The 14,652-nt window shown below is 44.5% G+C and overlaps 1 protein-coding gene across 1 annotated transcript in view; it reads left to right on the top strand.

Annotated features, from left to right (window-relative positions):
• Positions 1–8,652: 8,652 nt before the first annotated feature.
• The window catches only part of NR1D2 (nuclear receptor subfamily 1 group D member 2), a 28,649-nt gene continuing 22,649 nt past the window's right edge, over positions 8,653–14,652 (top strand). Inside the window, exon 1 of the mRNA XM_058729745.1 lies at positions 8,653–8,782. Within this exon, the coding sequence (XP_058585728.1) occupies positions 8,767–8,782 (16 nt within the window). The 5' untranslated portion in view covers positions 8,653–8,766. The remainder of the gene's footprint in view (positions 8,783–14,652) is intronic.

The following is a 14,652-nucleotide window of genomic DNA, read 5'->3' as shown; positions in this document are numbered from 1 at the left end:
AGAGATGGTCCTGGATGTTCACTAAGGTTTAAATGGCAATCTTATTGTTATCATTATTAAAACATTTTGTTTTTTCTGCACAGCCAGAAAGAAGGGTCTATGCTTTAGGAATATATTTTCTAGAATATAGATAAGTAAATTTATAGGTAATTAGTAAGGACTTGCTAGCAATAAGCATACCAATTAATGAGAAGAGCAGCTTACTCCTAGAGTCTGTGGGCCGAAATTCACCCAGGCCTGTAGGAAGAACTGAAATCCAAAGCCCAGGCAATGTGGGCTTTGTGTTTAGAATCCTACCCTGCCGTATTACATCCTGTCATATTATATACAGATTACAGGATACAAATCCTGCTCGCTTGGAAGCATGGTGCAGAAAATCTGGAAAGAGGCAGGCGCTAGCCTCATACACTTAGTCACAGGGTCCTATAGCCCTGAAATACAGGACTAACCAACTCTCTGGCGGTGGCTGATACTGGCTTTGTAGGCAGTGTTTTCAAACTTGAGAGCATCAAAATCACCCGAAGGGTTTGTTAAGACACGAATCGCTGGCAGCACCTGCGGTGTTTCTGGTTCATTAGGTCTGAGATGGAGCTCGAGAAATTGCATTCTAACAAGTTCCTAGGTGCTGCTGCTGCTGGTCTAGTGACCACACTGAGAATCACTGGTCTGGGTTAAAGGGAGACACCTGAGTCTCTAAGGTCCCTTTGAGTGTTGGTGACAACTGGGGATAGAGAACCTAGAGGAGATTGTTCAGTTAATGGGGCTCACACTAGGACAGATTCCATTGCTGGGAGGGATTCTCAATTTGATGAGTTTTCAAAAGTAGGAAGATTGGATGGGAAGATTAGTGAGAAAGTCAGCAATATGTATTATTCCTTTAGTGAGATAACATGGCCTGTTGTTAGGGCTAGCTTTTTTTTTGTTTTTTAAGTTTACTTGTTTTTGAGAGAGAAAACACACGAGTGGGGGAGGGAGGGAGAGAAAATCCCAAGCAGGCCCCACACTGTCAGCGCAGAGCCCGATGAGGGGCTCGAACTCACGCAACTAACTACGAGATCACGATCTGAGCTGAAGTCAGACACTTAACGGACCCAGCCACCCAGGCACCCCTGGGCTAGCTTTTTGTATTTGACGTTTTTGTCTTCTTATTTCCCCCCCGAGGAAGAAGTATTGCAGATTTCTTTTTCAAGCTGTGATGAAGAGTACTGAAGATAATCAAGCATTTCTTACAGTATTTTAATTTATTGAAGAGCCAAGCAACTTGTTCTTCTTTATTTCCATTCTTACTCCCTCCCCCCTCCCCCCCCCCCCCCCCACATTTCTGTTTAGTGTGTTAACTAAGTGGAGCAATGAAATTCAACCAGGGCTTCCAACTTGCATTGGATATTTTCCCACCCTGTTCAATGAGGCATCTTGGCTAGATGGTTTCTGTTGTGGATTGTCCTGGATTTTTGTGTCATGTTGTATAGATTGTACTCATTACGTGTAGACATAACCCTTTTCCCTACTAGATTCTCCTCTGAGGGAGCGGTCCCATTCCAGTGCCATAAGATATTATTGAGGTTGGAAAATAAAGGACTAAGAACAGACAAGAGACTGGGTCTGTATTTGAAATGTCATTCTATTGACCTTCAGCTGCACAGAGAATAAACTAATACAACGGAGTGGAACCATTCTGTGGACTGCGGGCCCTTCTGTACCCACTTGTTAGCTGACTCATTCCTTCCTCTAGAGCATCCTTTCTCCTTACACCAACACTTAGAAGATGCTACCAGGCAGACGGGATGAAAATGTTTACCTTGAGAAGTACATCTTAGATCTTTGATACTATCACACGGTATTCAGAGTAAGGTGGATTGCGTATGTGTGTTATTCTTGAAAACTGTTCTGTGTCCAAACAATCGTAGCTGAAACAATATAGTCCATCTTACATGCTATTCAAAATATGATCTTGATACTCCTCTTATGAAGAGATGAGGTCTATGTGCCCTATATTCCAATCTGGGGATGCTTGTTTAACTCCCTGGCTGCAAACCAATAATGCAGCAAAATTGATGCTGCCTGACTTCGGAAGTTTGGTCAAAGAAAAAGTGATGCAACTTTTGCCTTAGTCCCTGGAACGCTTGTACTGGAGTCCTGGCCTACTCTAATAAGCAGTCTGACTGCCCTGAGGTCAACATGCTGTGTGGCACCCCAGAGTAGCCTATCTCCAGAGACGATATGGAAAAGCTCTGCAACTACTGAAGAGAGAGAAAGGCTGGGCTGGCCCCTCGCTGCTCCAGCCCCTGCTGTTCTCACTCTGCCCACTGTCTAATTGCCAGTGTTGAGAGACTCTGAGCCAGAAATGCCCAGCCAGGGGCTCCCCAAATTCCCGACCCATAGAAACCACCAGAGATAGCAAAATGATTGCTGCTATTTTCTTTTTTCTAAGTTTATTTATTTATTTTGAGAGAGAGTGCATGTGTGTGAACAGGGGAGGGGCAGAAAGAGGGGGGGGGGAGAGAGAGAGAGAGAGAGAGAGAGAGAGAGAGAGAGAGAGAGAGAGAGAATCTCAAGCAGGCTCCTGTGTTGTCAGTGAAGAGCCCAATGCAGGGCTTGAACTAATTGTGAGTTTATGACCTGAGCTGAAGTCAAGATTTGGATGCTTAACCGACTGAGCCACCCACGTGCCCCTATTTTATTTGATTTTTAAGTAATCTCTTCACCCAGCGTGGGCTCGAACTCACAACCCCAAGATCAAGAGTTGGATGCTCCACCAGCTGAGCCAGCCAGGTGCCCCATGATTGCTGCTCTTTTAAATCACAAAGTTTTGGGGTAACTTGTTACACTGCATGAGTAACTGGAGTATTCCCTATAATAGGTCAGTAAGAGTAAAATCAGTTGTACCAGTGATGTTTCTTTAGTTATAAGAGAAACTGGCTCTGGCCAACTGAAAGCACAATTGATGTGATAAATGTCCAAATTGAGAGGTTAGAAAAATCACATTAAAAGTGAATGGGAGAAGGGAGATCAAGATAAAGAGTAGAAATTTGTGAAGTTGGAAACAAAAATAATGCATCAATAAAGCCAAAAATTCAATCTTTGAAGAAGCTAATAGATACATCTCTAGTAGGACTAATTAAAGAAAAGTACCAGTAAAATTAAGAATGAGAAACTATAGAATTGACAGAGATTAAAGAGATAATAAGTGAATATGAACACTTCTGCTTCAAAACATTTAAAAACTTATGCAAGATGGGCAGACTCCTAGAATGGTAATTTATCACAGTGACTCAGAAAGAGGAAGAAAGGCTCTAAATCTGTAAAGATCCAATATGGTTGCTGTTAGTTATATGTGACTTTTGACACTTGAAACATGGCTAGTGCAACTGAGGGGTTAAATTTAAATTTTATGTCATTAAAAATTTGTATCTAATTTTAACTAATTTAAATTTTAAAACTGGAACAGTGTAAAAATATTTTTCTGTTAAACAAAGCTGACTCTTTTGGTAGGACTATATTTCACTTTAACCATTGTATCTTGTAAGATATTGTTATTGTATACTAGTGCGTACTGGATGTGTGCATTGTCTCTATATTGCACATAAACACATCCCTGATCTTGACATTTTTTCATGCACAGATAGAATATTTATTTGAATATTTTATGAAGACATAAAATGAGAAGATAGGATTCACCTAGTGATACATATGCAAGGCATAATTGGTATTTAAGTTGAATGTTTATTATTTAGTTATAATGTAATTAAGTTACTTTTCTAGTTAAAAAATAAGTATAGACAAATTTTTGAATTTAGAGTAAATGCACACTTTGATACAGAATTGAGGGACAATACAGAAGCTTTGACCGGGATGGTAAAGAAAAAAAGAGCCTGGAAGAAAGTACATCACAAATATCACGATCCCTAGCAATCGCAATTTGCTGTGGCAGAGGAAACCGCCAAAGTTGTTGACACGTGATGATGCCACTGCTCTGTGACATGTATGCTGTGTATGCTTGTGTTTTAAGCATTTGTTTTGATTTCTAATAGGTGAATATGGATAAATGTACCCCTACAAAAAAGCCCTTTGTGGTCTTCAGTCATTGTAAGAGTGTAAATCAAAATGTTTGAGAACTCCTGAACCAGGACATAGAGGAGGTGAAGTGGAATGTTATTATGGTTTGGGAACTTGCAGTATTCTTTAGAACATTTTATTTATTATTTATTTATTTATATAAAGTTTATTTATTTTCGAGAGAGGGTGAGCACAGGAGAGAGAGAGAGAGAGAGAGAGAGAGCGCACACATGCGGGAGGGGCAGAGTGAGAGAGATAGAGAATCCCAAATAGGTTCCGCTGTGTCAGCACAGAGCCCCAGACCCAGGGGGGGGGGGGGGGGGGGGTTGGGCTCAAACAAGAGCCTAAAACAAGAGTCGGATGCTTAACTGACTGAGACATCCAGGTGCCCCATCATTAGAACATTTTAGAATTAGGAATGACCTTAAACATTTTTAACCGGCTTTAACTTAGGGCGCCTGGGTGGCTCAGTCCAGTCACTTGATTGTCCAACTCTTGATTTCGGTTCAGGTCATGATCTCAAGGTTGTGGGATAGAGCCCTGAGTCAGGTTGCTTGCACGAGCACGCACTCTCTCGCTCTAAAACTAATTAGTTAATTAACTGGCCTTAACTTAAAAAAATTCCATCTGTTTTTTCCTCATAACTCTCCTTCATCAAGGTCCTCATACTGTAGTACTTCACTTGGTCTGTATTACTGGATCTTGGGACTAGAGGATTCTAATATTTAGGCTCTTCTCTTCCCTCTCCACGTCCAGATTGACCTATCCTGTGTTTAGTTTCCTAGGACCCTGGTGATAGTGGACTATAAGGATTAATGAGGAAGCTTTCACAGGAAATAACTTGCATTTTTAAAAAAGAGTCTAGGGGCGCCTGGGTGGCGCAGTCGGTTAAGCGTCCGACTTCAGCCAGGTCACGATTTCGCGGTCCGTGAGTTTGAGCCCCGCGTCAGGCTCTGGGCTGATGGCTTGGAGCCTGGAGCCTGTTTACGATTCTGCGTCTCCCTCTCTCTCTGCCCCTCCCCCGTTCATGCTCTGTCTCTGTCTGTCCCAAAAATTAAAAAAAAAAAAAAAAGAGTCTATATTTTAAAATTTTTAATGTTTTTATTTATTTTTGAAACAGAGAGAGACAGAGCATGAGCAGGGGAGGGGCAGAGAGAGAGGGAGACACAGAATCCAAAGCAGGCTCCAGGTTCTGAGCTGTCAGCACAGAGCCCGACGCAGGGCTCGAACTCACAGACCATGAGATCATGACCTGAGCCGAATTGGACGCTCAGACTGAGCCACCCAGGTGCCCCAAAGATTTTATTTTTTTAAGTAATCTCTCTCCCCAACATGGGAATCTACAACCCTGAGATCAAGAGTTGCATGCTCCATTGACTGAGCCAGCCAGGTGCCCCCCCAGTTTGCATTTTGAATACAATTTTGAAGACACAGTTACTTCATTCAGCAGAATTATTATTTTGGTCAGAGGAATGAGGAAGGTGAAGTAGGTAGAAATCTAGGAATAGTCTGAGAATCCCTACAGACTGAGCCACAGACTCCACAGGGTTAATAAGTAAGTTTCCTTGGAATGACAGTAGCTAAAGGCAATTTCCACTGCAGCTACAGCACTCTGGGGACTGCCCAACCCGGATGCTGTTCAGCATCCTCCTCTGGCACTGACAAACCTAATGTTTCCCGTGGCCAGTGGTGTGGCCGGTGACTGACCAGGGTTATAGCTTTATAACCTCTGATAGTTACCCACAGTGCCTCACAGGAAAGAGGTAGCCGTTTGAAAACATGAGGCTCATACACAAAGATTTTATCTCATAGACATTATGGAAGACAGGGTCTTATTTCCTTTGCAATAGCTTATTTTCAATTCCATTCTTCTCCTTTTCAAATTTAAATGGTAGTATTCTCTCTCTCTCTTTTAAAATGGGCTTTATTTTTTAGAGCAGTTTTACATTCACAGCAAAAGTAAACAGAAAGTACAGAGAGTTTTCATATCTATTCTGTCTTCATGAACACACACAGCCCCCACTAGTAATATCCCACACCACAGGGGTACAATTGTTACCACTGATGAACATATATTGACACCTCATAATCATCCAAAGTCCATAGCTTATATCAGTGTTTACTCTTGGTTGTACATTTAACATGTATCCACCACTGTAGTATCATACAGAACAGTTTCACTGCCCTAAAAATCCCTCTGTGCTCTGCCTTTTCATCCCTCTGCCTCCCCAACCCCTGGCAATGAATGATGTTTTCACTCTCTCCATTGCTTTGCCTTCTCCAGAATGTCATATAGTTGGAACCATACAGTATGTAGGCTTTTCAGAGAGATATCCTCTTTTATGATTTCTTTTCTTCCTTCTAGATTGCTCATATTGGCCACAGAAACAGATGGTGGTTGATAAATAAAATGAAAAAGCAAGCTACAAAGTGTAGCCTGGGGAACTCTTGCATCAGCATCACATACAGTGATAAAGCCCTGAGGTGGGGAAGAAAATAGACCTTTGTAGTTAGAAAACAGCATTTAGAAGCTGGCAGGCGAACCTTCCAAAGAGAAGCAGGGCCTACAGTTTGTGCAGGGCTTTGCAAGTCAGGCTAAGGCAATGGAGTTTCTTCAAAGTGCGATAGGAAGCTTTTAGGAGGGTTTTGAGCAGAAAATGATCTCACTTCCTTTTTTTTAAATTAAAAAATTCTTTTTAATGTTTATTTCCGAGAGAGATGGGGTGTGGGGGGGGAGGGGCAGAGAGAGAGGGAGACATAGAATCTGAAGCTGCCTCTAGGCTTTAAGCTGTCAGCCCAGAGCCCAACACCAGGCTCGAACCCATGAACCATGAGATCATGACATGAGCCAAAGTCGAATGCTTAACTGACTGAGCCACCCAGGCACCCGGATCTCATTTTCATTTAAAAAATAACACTTTGAGAGGCAGAAGTGACTGTAGGTGGATACAAGGAACAGTCCCGCTCCCTGGTAGGGAATTATTACAGAGGCCCAGGCAAGAGATGATGGTGGTTCGGTCTAGAGTAATGCTATTAGTAATGCTGCTGGTGAGAAGCATAGAAATTGAAGACATATTATGAAGGTAGAATAGCTCAGATTTGTTAAAGGATTGAACAGGGTATAGAAGGCAGAGTGGGGGGTGGGGAGAGTATGGAAGAAATGCAATTTGCTGGTTTCAGGGACTGGAAGATTTACCAAAATAGTAAAGACTGAGATGGGGGAAGAAACAAGCATGTGTGAGTATGCAGTGGATGAGGGGGAAGAAGAAGGAGTGCTGCACACGTAAAAATGTTTTACACATTACATTTCCCCCAACATTTTATACTGAGCTTTTTTTTTTTTTTTTTTTTTTTTTTAATTTGAGAGAGAGAGAGAAAGGGGCAGAGGGAGAGAGAGCAAGAGAGAATCTCAAGCAGGCTCCATGCAGGTTTCAAAACCCCCCCATGCCGGCATCATGACCTGCACCCAAACCAGGAGTTGGACGCTCAACCCACTGAGCCATCCAGGCGCCCTTTACTGAACATTTTCAAACAGCAAACTGGAAAACAATTTTACAGGGATTACCCATATATAACATCTACAATTAACATCTTAATATACGTCTATACATTTTATCTATGCCTCCATCCGTCAGCCCATCTTACTGTTGTAATACATTTCAATTGCAGACTTCAATGCGCCTCCCTCTGCATACTTCAGCACACATGTCATCTATTTCCAGTTTCTTCTTTTGACATAAAATTTACATACAAGGTGAAATGCACAAATCATAAGTGTGCATTGAGTTCTGACACATGCATACACCTGTCCACACCTTAAATTTAAGATGCTTAAGGAACATCAAGCTGGCATAATCAAATGGGTCGCTGAAAGTAGAAATCTGGAGCTCAGAGAGGTCTCGGTTTGAAGTGTAAATCTGGCAATCCTCAGAACACAGGTCCATTTAAGCCATGCGATTGGAAGAAATAACCCAGGGGGTGCAGAGTGAAGAAAAATGGGATCTACCCTCAAAGACTCCAGCGTTTAACGGGCTGTCGGGTGAGAGAGCAGGACCTGTAGGGAGGTGAGGCCCCGGGTCCGGAAAGGCCGGTCTGTTCCGCGCCTCCGGGCGGTCCTTGGTAGCAATCGGAGGTGACCCGAAGTGTCATGTGGGGGGTTAGGAGGGGGACGTAACGGGGGGGTGCTCCCAACCCGTGGCGGGAAGGTCAGCCTGGAGGAGAGGGAAGAGGGGAAAGAAGAGAAAGGATTTGGGGAGGGAAATGGGGAAGGGGGGTAGGGGGACGAAGGAAAGAAGCGAGAAACGAGGGAAGGCGAGAGCAGGCGGCAGCGAGGGGGCGGAGTCGCCGCTGCGGCCGGCAGAGGGGCGGGCGGAGGGAGGGGGTGTGTGCGCGGGTCACATGGTCGCAGCTGCCCTCCCCGTCAGCCGCCCTCGCCGCCGCGGTGCGCTGGCTGCAGGAAGCCGCCGCGCCGCCGCTTTTGTTGTCAGGGACTCCGCGAGGAGCGCCGCTCGCCGGCCGCCGCCGCCCTTTCTCACTGCAGCCCGCTCTCCGGCCGCGGGGCCCGGGTTCCGGGCGTCCCGACCGCCCTGCCCATGAGGGGGCTCCGCGACCACCGCTGCCTCCAGCCCGGGGCGGCGCGGCGCTGAGGCGGAGGCGGCGCTGCCACCTCTGCGGGAAGCGGGCAGCTTCTGTCCCCTCCCGGAGGGCACCATGGAGGTGAATGCGGGTAAGAGCAGGACTGCGGAGGTTGGGGGCACGGCGGAAGGGGCGATCGGACCCCGCTGGGGCACTTCGGGGGACGGCGGCAGGGGTGGCCCCAGGGCTGGTAGGGTGGGCTGCTGCGCGGTGCGTACTGGCTCGCGCCCGGTCCCCGCGTCGCCCCCGGGGCCGCTCCACGGCCGCCCTCCTAGCTCCCTGCAACGCCGCAGCGCGGCCCGGCGGCGCCGGCCCGGCCCCCCCCTCACATGGCCCGGCCGCGCGAGCCACGTGCGCGCTGTGTTTACGTTCGGCGGCGCGCGGGCGCCGGTTGGCTGGGCGGGCGCGTGACGCGGCATTACATAATGGGCGCTGAGGCGGCGGCGGCGGGCGGGGACACGTGAGGCCGCTCGGCTCGGTGACCCACATTCCCCGGGGCCGCAGGGACACGTGGGGGCGGGTGCGCGCGCGCGCCGGCGGGGAGTGCCGCAGCCTTCCGGGAGGCCCCGCCCCCTTGGAACCCTCCGGGCTGTGACGTGGCCGCGATTCCCTCCTCCCCCGCGGGGTTGCACACTGCGGAGGAGGCCGCGCGTGCGCGTGCGGTGAACCTCGCGCCCGGGCGGTCCCGAGGCGGGCGCGGACGCCGCAGTGCCCCCGCTGCCGCTTTCGCGTCGGGGAGGTGACCCCGACGCGCGGAGCCGGGGCCGGGCAGACGCACCCGCAGCAGACCTTGCGGATGCTGAGGAAGAAGTGCGGGGTCAGGGCGCTCCGTTGGCCGAGAAAGGTTCCTCGGGGAAGGCTTCGTGCTTCCCAACGCGAGACGCCTTAAAGGAGCTCTGAGGTGCTTCGATGTCGAGCAACGCCGTGCACTTGGAACGACACTCGCCCTTGTGGTGCTGCTTCACTATTTCCAAGAAAAATGGTTTGCTCTAGGACGTGACCTATCTTACACACCCTAAGTCATAAAAATGTCTCGAAGATCCCCTAGGGCTGGGAGCCTATAGATCACACCCATAGCTTATCATTCAGATCACGTAGGGTCAGGATGACTCAGGTGATCCTAAGTGAGTCCCAGACTTTATGAAAGGCTCGTCATTGTTTATTTCAGTTAATTTTTTTAAACCCATTGGTTGCCGACCTTTGTTGAACCTGAGAAACAGAATTTGGCTTTATCAGTATTTTGGTTACATTTCCTGTTACAATGCCAGAGAACAATACCGTATTCCCTTCTGGCCTTGTGTCTGCCCTCAATGATGACCCTCACGCCTGAAGCCGGTGAGGTTACAGAAGAAGCCAGTTTATATTTTTTAAGTTATGTGCGCTAAAACCCATGCCTCGAAGACCAACGTGTTTTGAGTTTTCCACCAACAGTAGAAATAAAGTGTTTTCTGTGTTTTAATTACCTCTGAGTCTGCTTACCTTTTGAGGATATTTTTTTAAAAATTGGGTAACTCAATGGAATTCAGTGTTTGCTTGATAAGAATTTAGAAACTACCAGATTGAATTTATTTTAAGCCAGCCTTTAGCCTGAATGAATTTTTCCAGCTTTGCAGCCTCATAAGGTGGGCTCGCTCAGGTGACTAGAAAGTTTTTGTCTGGTTTGAACCTTCCTGGAACAGAATCACTGATTTGAATCTTGCCTTTCAGAGCTACAAATAAAACTTCCTTTGGGTGACTGTTGAACATACCAACCACCCCAGTCAACATACCACCCCACTCGTTCCGTTTTCAGTTCTCATTACTTGGTCCTTGCTCTGTGTTGTTTTGATCATCATCCTTGTTGCCCTTTGGGCTGTAGCACCCAGTAGTGAATAGCCTCCTGCGGAAACGGTTGGAACGTTACCAAGTTCCGAGTTTTGGATTCTGCTGCAAATGAATTCTCTGGCAGGCTGAGCTTTTGTGGCTTATTCGCTTTGCTGACTCACAGTAACCTTGCAGTAAACTAGAACCTTTTCACGCGAACTGTTTTGAAGCTAGGTTTCCTCCGTTGTGCAGATAATTGACCTGAAGTTGAGGAATTTGCAGTGACCTTATTTTCTCTTGTTCCTTTTGGCTTCATGTTCAACCTTTCTCAAGGTATTATCCAGTATACTAACGATTTCTGCCATATATCTGTTAGAGGGAGAATTGATAAGTTTTCCCTTTAACTTCCTTCAGGTTGTAAATGTTGACCAGGGCTGAGCCAAATCGAGTGCTGTGTGGCACACCTCTGACCCATCCCTTTTTGACATGATCGTATCAGTACAATACACATTCAACTAGTGACCATTTCATCTAACTGTCCTATAATTCATAACATAGTGTGTCCCTGTCTTATCCATGACTAATGTAGATGTGAAATAGTGAAGTGGCGGAAATTGACTCCATACGTTTTTGTCACAGATCCTGAGTGAGTATACCAGGTTTAAATAACTCACTGCACAAACTTCATAACCTTGGCTGTAGCTCACATTTTAAGAATTAGGAAAACATTCCCACATGGTTCATTCTTGTTTTTACAAATCTGTATTTCTCCTAAGTTAGAAAGAAAATGTCAGAGAGAGGTAATGGGAAAGAAGTCACTTGGAGAGAGAAAAATCAAGATCATGGGAAGACTCGGAAGTAGGAGGTTGCTTGACTAGTCAACGGAGTTAAGGGATTCTGAAGGTAGTGTAGAAATAACCTACAGGGAAACCACTGGGTCCGTATACCACATTCAGAATTAAAGGAAGGAAGAAAGGATAGGGAGGGTTAGTTTTCTTTGAACACTTCTGATTGAACTCTTCAGTATGATGGTAAAATAATAATCACCAGTAAATGTCAAGTACATACTATGTGCCAAGTCCTTTACGTATGTTACTACTTTGACACCTCATGTTAATTTTATAAAGGTACTGTTGTCACCATTTGAAGATGAAGGGCTAAGTCGATTGTAGTTAATTAACTTATCCAGGCAAGTGATGGAGCCAGATTTTGAATCCAGAAAGTCCACTTGGGGAGCACAAGCTACTTTATGCCTTATTAGGTTTAAGTCCACATAGCATTTGATGGTATATGCACAACTTGGTGGTCCTGTCCTCTTGGGGGTGAAGGAGATGGATCCACTTGGTTTGTAATGGTAGAGGGTCATCGCTGGTGGAAAATTCAAGACCCTACTTATTGTCCCCTAGCTTTGTTTGCCCCTCTTGATCTTTGCCTTCTGTGGTACTCTTGTGTGATCCTCAGTGGTTCACAGTTATTTATATGAAACAGTGCTCTCACATTGCACTGGAATGAATGGTTAACACAGCTCTTTCTTCAGTTGGTCTACAGGGCTTTTTAGGGAAGGGACCATGCTGTTCTCTGGAGCCCTGACACTCAGGACACAATGGGAAGTTTAGTGCTTCAATTAGATCTATTTTACCATCCTGTGAGTAGAAATTGTTAGTAACCTACTTTTAAAATGAGAAAACTAAAACTTCTTGATGGTTTCATTCTAAGTCACAAGGCACAGTCAGGAGTTGAACCCAAGCATACTTTCCAGGATGGTGGGCAGTGGGAGTGGGAGGATTTTGGTGATGGGCAAGCCTAGAATTGGGGTAAGAAAACCCCAATATATGGCCAACAGTAAGTGCTTCCCAGCAGTATAAAATTAGATATTGACTTCTAGCTTGTCTGAAGTTGACCACTGGGTAAGCCCTTGCCTGGGAACCTGGCTCAGCTCCAGGGATTTTTTTTTTTTTTTTTTCCCAGCTAAAAATAGAGAAGACTGTCTCAGCTAATTTTAGCTTGAGGCATCTAAGAAGTACATTCTGCCTGTTTCTGGAAGTGTTGGGACTTGCTGGTTCGGGGATTTTACCTTTCTTGCATTATCATCAAAAACCTTATGTGTAAAAACCACTTTAATAATCACCTTGTATGAACACTACACTTCATTTTAATCTTGTAATAAAGCTGGCAGATATGCCCATTTATATAGAAGGTAACTCAGATTTAGAGACAACGAAAGTGACTTGCTTGCCCAGGTCTTCACAGTAAGAAATGATAGTCTGTATTTTGGCCTGGGTCTCTACTCCTGGCTCTGCCACTTAGCAGCTGTATTTATATTACACCTTTCTGAGTTCTAAGTTCCTCATGTGAAAAATGGGATAATGGAAGTTAATTCTTGGGAGGTTGAAATGTGACATGAAATTGTGTCATTTTATTCTTGGCATTTGGTAGGTACTTTGTGACTTGTAGTTTTCACTTCCCTTCATTAGGCTGAGGAAGTATTAGATTAGTATTACTCTCTTGGAAATTAAAATGTAACCCATTTGGGTTACTAACCATCTGGACAGTAGGTTGGTGTCTGGTAGCAAGAGTAGATGCTAAGACAGCTAAATCAGTGTCAAAGGTCTTGCTAGGAGAATGTAGCTGCTTCTAGATGGGTCATCTTTGATACCATGGTGCCTGGCACAAATGCTTGTCGTAAATGATTGTTAAACTCCCTAAAGATAGGAATTGGATATTAACTGGATCGATACTAGCTCAGTAATTTTTCTTAGGTTTGACTTTGGAGGTTTTGAAAGGAAGGTGCATTTTGTGTAGTTAATAACAATACCTTCCCAGTCAGTGCTTTAATACCTTCCATTGCCCAGCCATTAGGGATAGCTCTGATTTCTGCAAATTTATTTCTAAGGTGAGGTAATCAGAAGACCTTGTGAACATACAAGGCTCTCTCAAATGCTGGCCCCAAGAAAGTCTTACTTTAAGGAAAACTATTAGTTTCTCATCTTGCATCATTTTTAGATGTAAGGAAGTGAATTTACCACCTAAAGTGGTAGTACTTTAAATAAGACAAATAGCTTTGAGACCTTCCTCTGGGAATTTATTGAAGACTAATATTTTCCTTTGGATTTAATTCTGGGTGTACACACGTGAAAAAAGTAGCAGTTTGCTAACACTTGGAATTTCGGATATGAACTTCTAAAGTTTTATGAAAACATGGTTTTACCCAGTAATACGACATTTGCTAGCTTTCCAAGTTAAAATTGTTTCTCTCTGGATTCACAATGTATTAAGGGTATTTAGGCAGTTACGTCAATGAAAACATCAACTTTAAAAACTATGAACCAATTTGTGCTTTAATTCAGTGATTGTAGCTATTCCTAAACTTCAACATTGAAACAAATTACCTAGGGAACTTGTTAAAAATTAAAAATGCTCATTCCTGAGGGGTCTTCTCTAGTTTCTGCAGGGCCTTGGAAACATGTATTTTGAAAAAGCACCAGGTTGTTCTGATGATACATATTTTACATATGAGTTTATGAGACTAAACTCAGAGTTAGGAAGCTTTCCTCCTTTATATTTGGTTTCTTAGGAGCTTTCAAAATTAGCAGTAGATGAAATTTCTCTTACTAAGATTACCCTTGGTTGTATTTTCTTCCACTGAGCACAGGTAAAGACAATGGCTTGTGACAGTCCCAGTTTTAGTGTGTAACAGCTTTATTGTGTATCAGTATCACCAAGAGGGTGATTAAAGTTTCTGATCGAGTAGATCTGGAGTGGGACATGAGAACTTGGATTTCTAACAGATTTGTAGGTGATGCTGAAGCCCTTCGTCCAGGGATCACACTTTGAGAATGACTGGTTTATAGGTGGGGAACACATTGCAGCTCTAATAGTAATCATAAAGCTCTGGTTTCACTCTGGAAAGATAAGCACATGCCAAGAGAACATCTGGGAGGTGGGTTAGTCTAGAAAGAACAGTCACTCCTCCAACTTCAAGACTCATGGCAGGCATGTGCTTAGTGAATGGAAAAGTGGATGGAATTCTCCACATTATTTATATTTTTGTCTTTAAAATTCAAGTACATTTAGTTGCATTTGTGTATAGTAAACTCTTCTGTTTTTCCTGGCATAGTAGGTACCATTTTAACTTCTCTTTTGGGTTGTGACCAAAAT

This window comes from Neofelis nebulosa, chromosome 5 (assembly GCF_028018385.1).
Source record: "Neofelis nebulosa isolate mNeoNeb1 chromosome 5, mNeoNeb1.pri, whole genome shotgun sequence".
NCBI lineage: Eukaryota > Metazoa > Chordata > Mammalia > Carnivora > Felidae > Neofelis > Neofelis nebulosa.
Note: the sequence above shows the minus strand (reverse complement) of the source record. Positions and strands in the feature narration are given on the sequence as shown.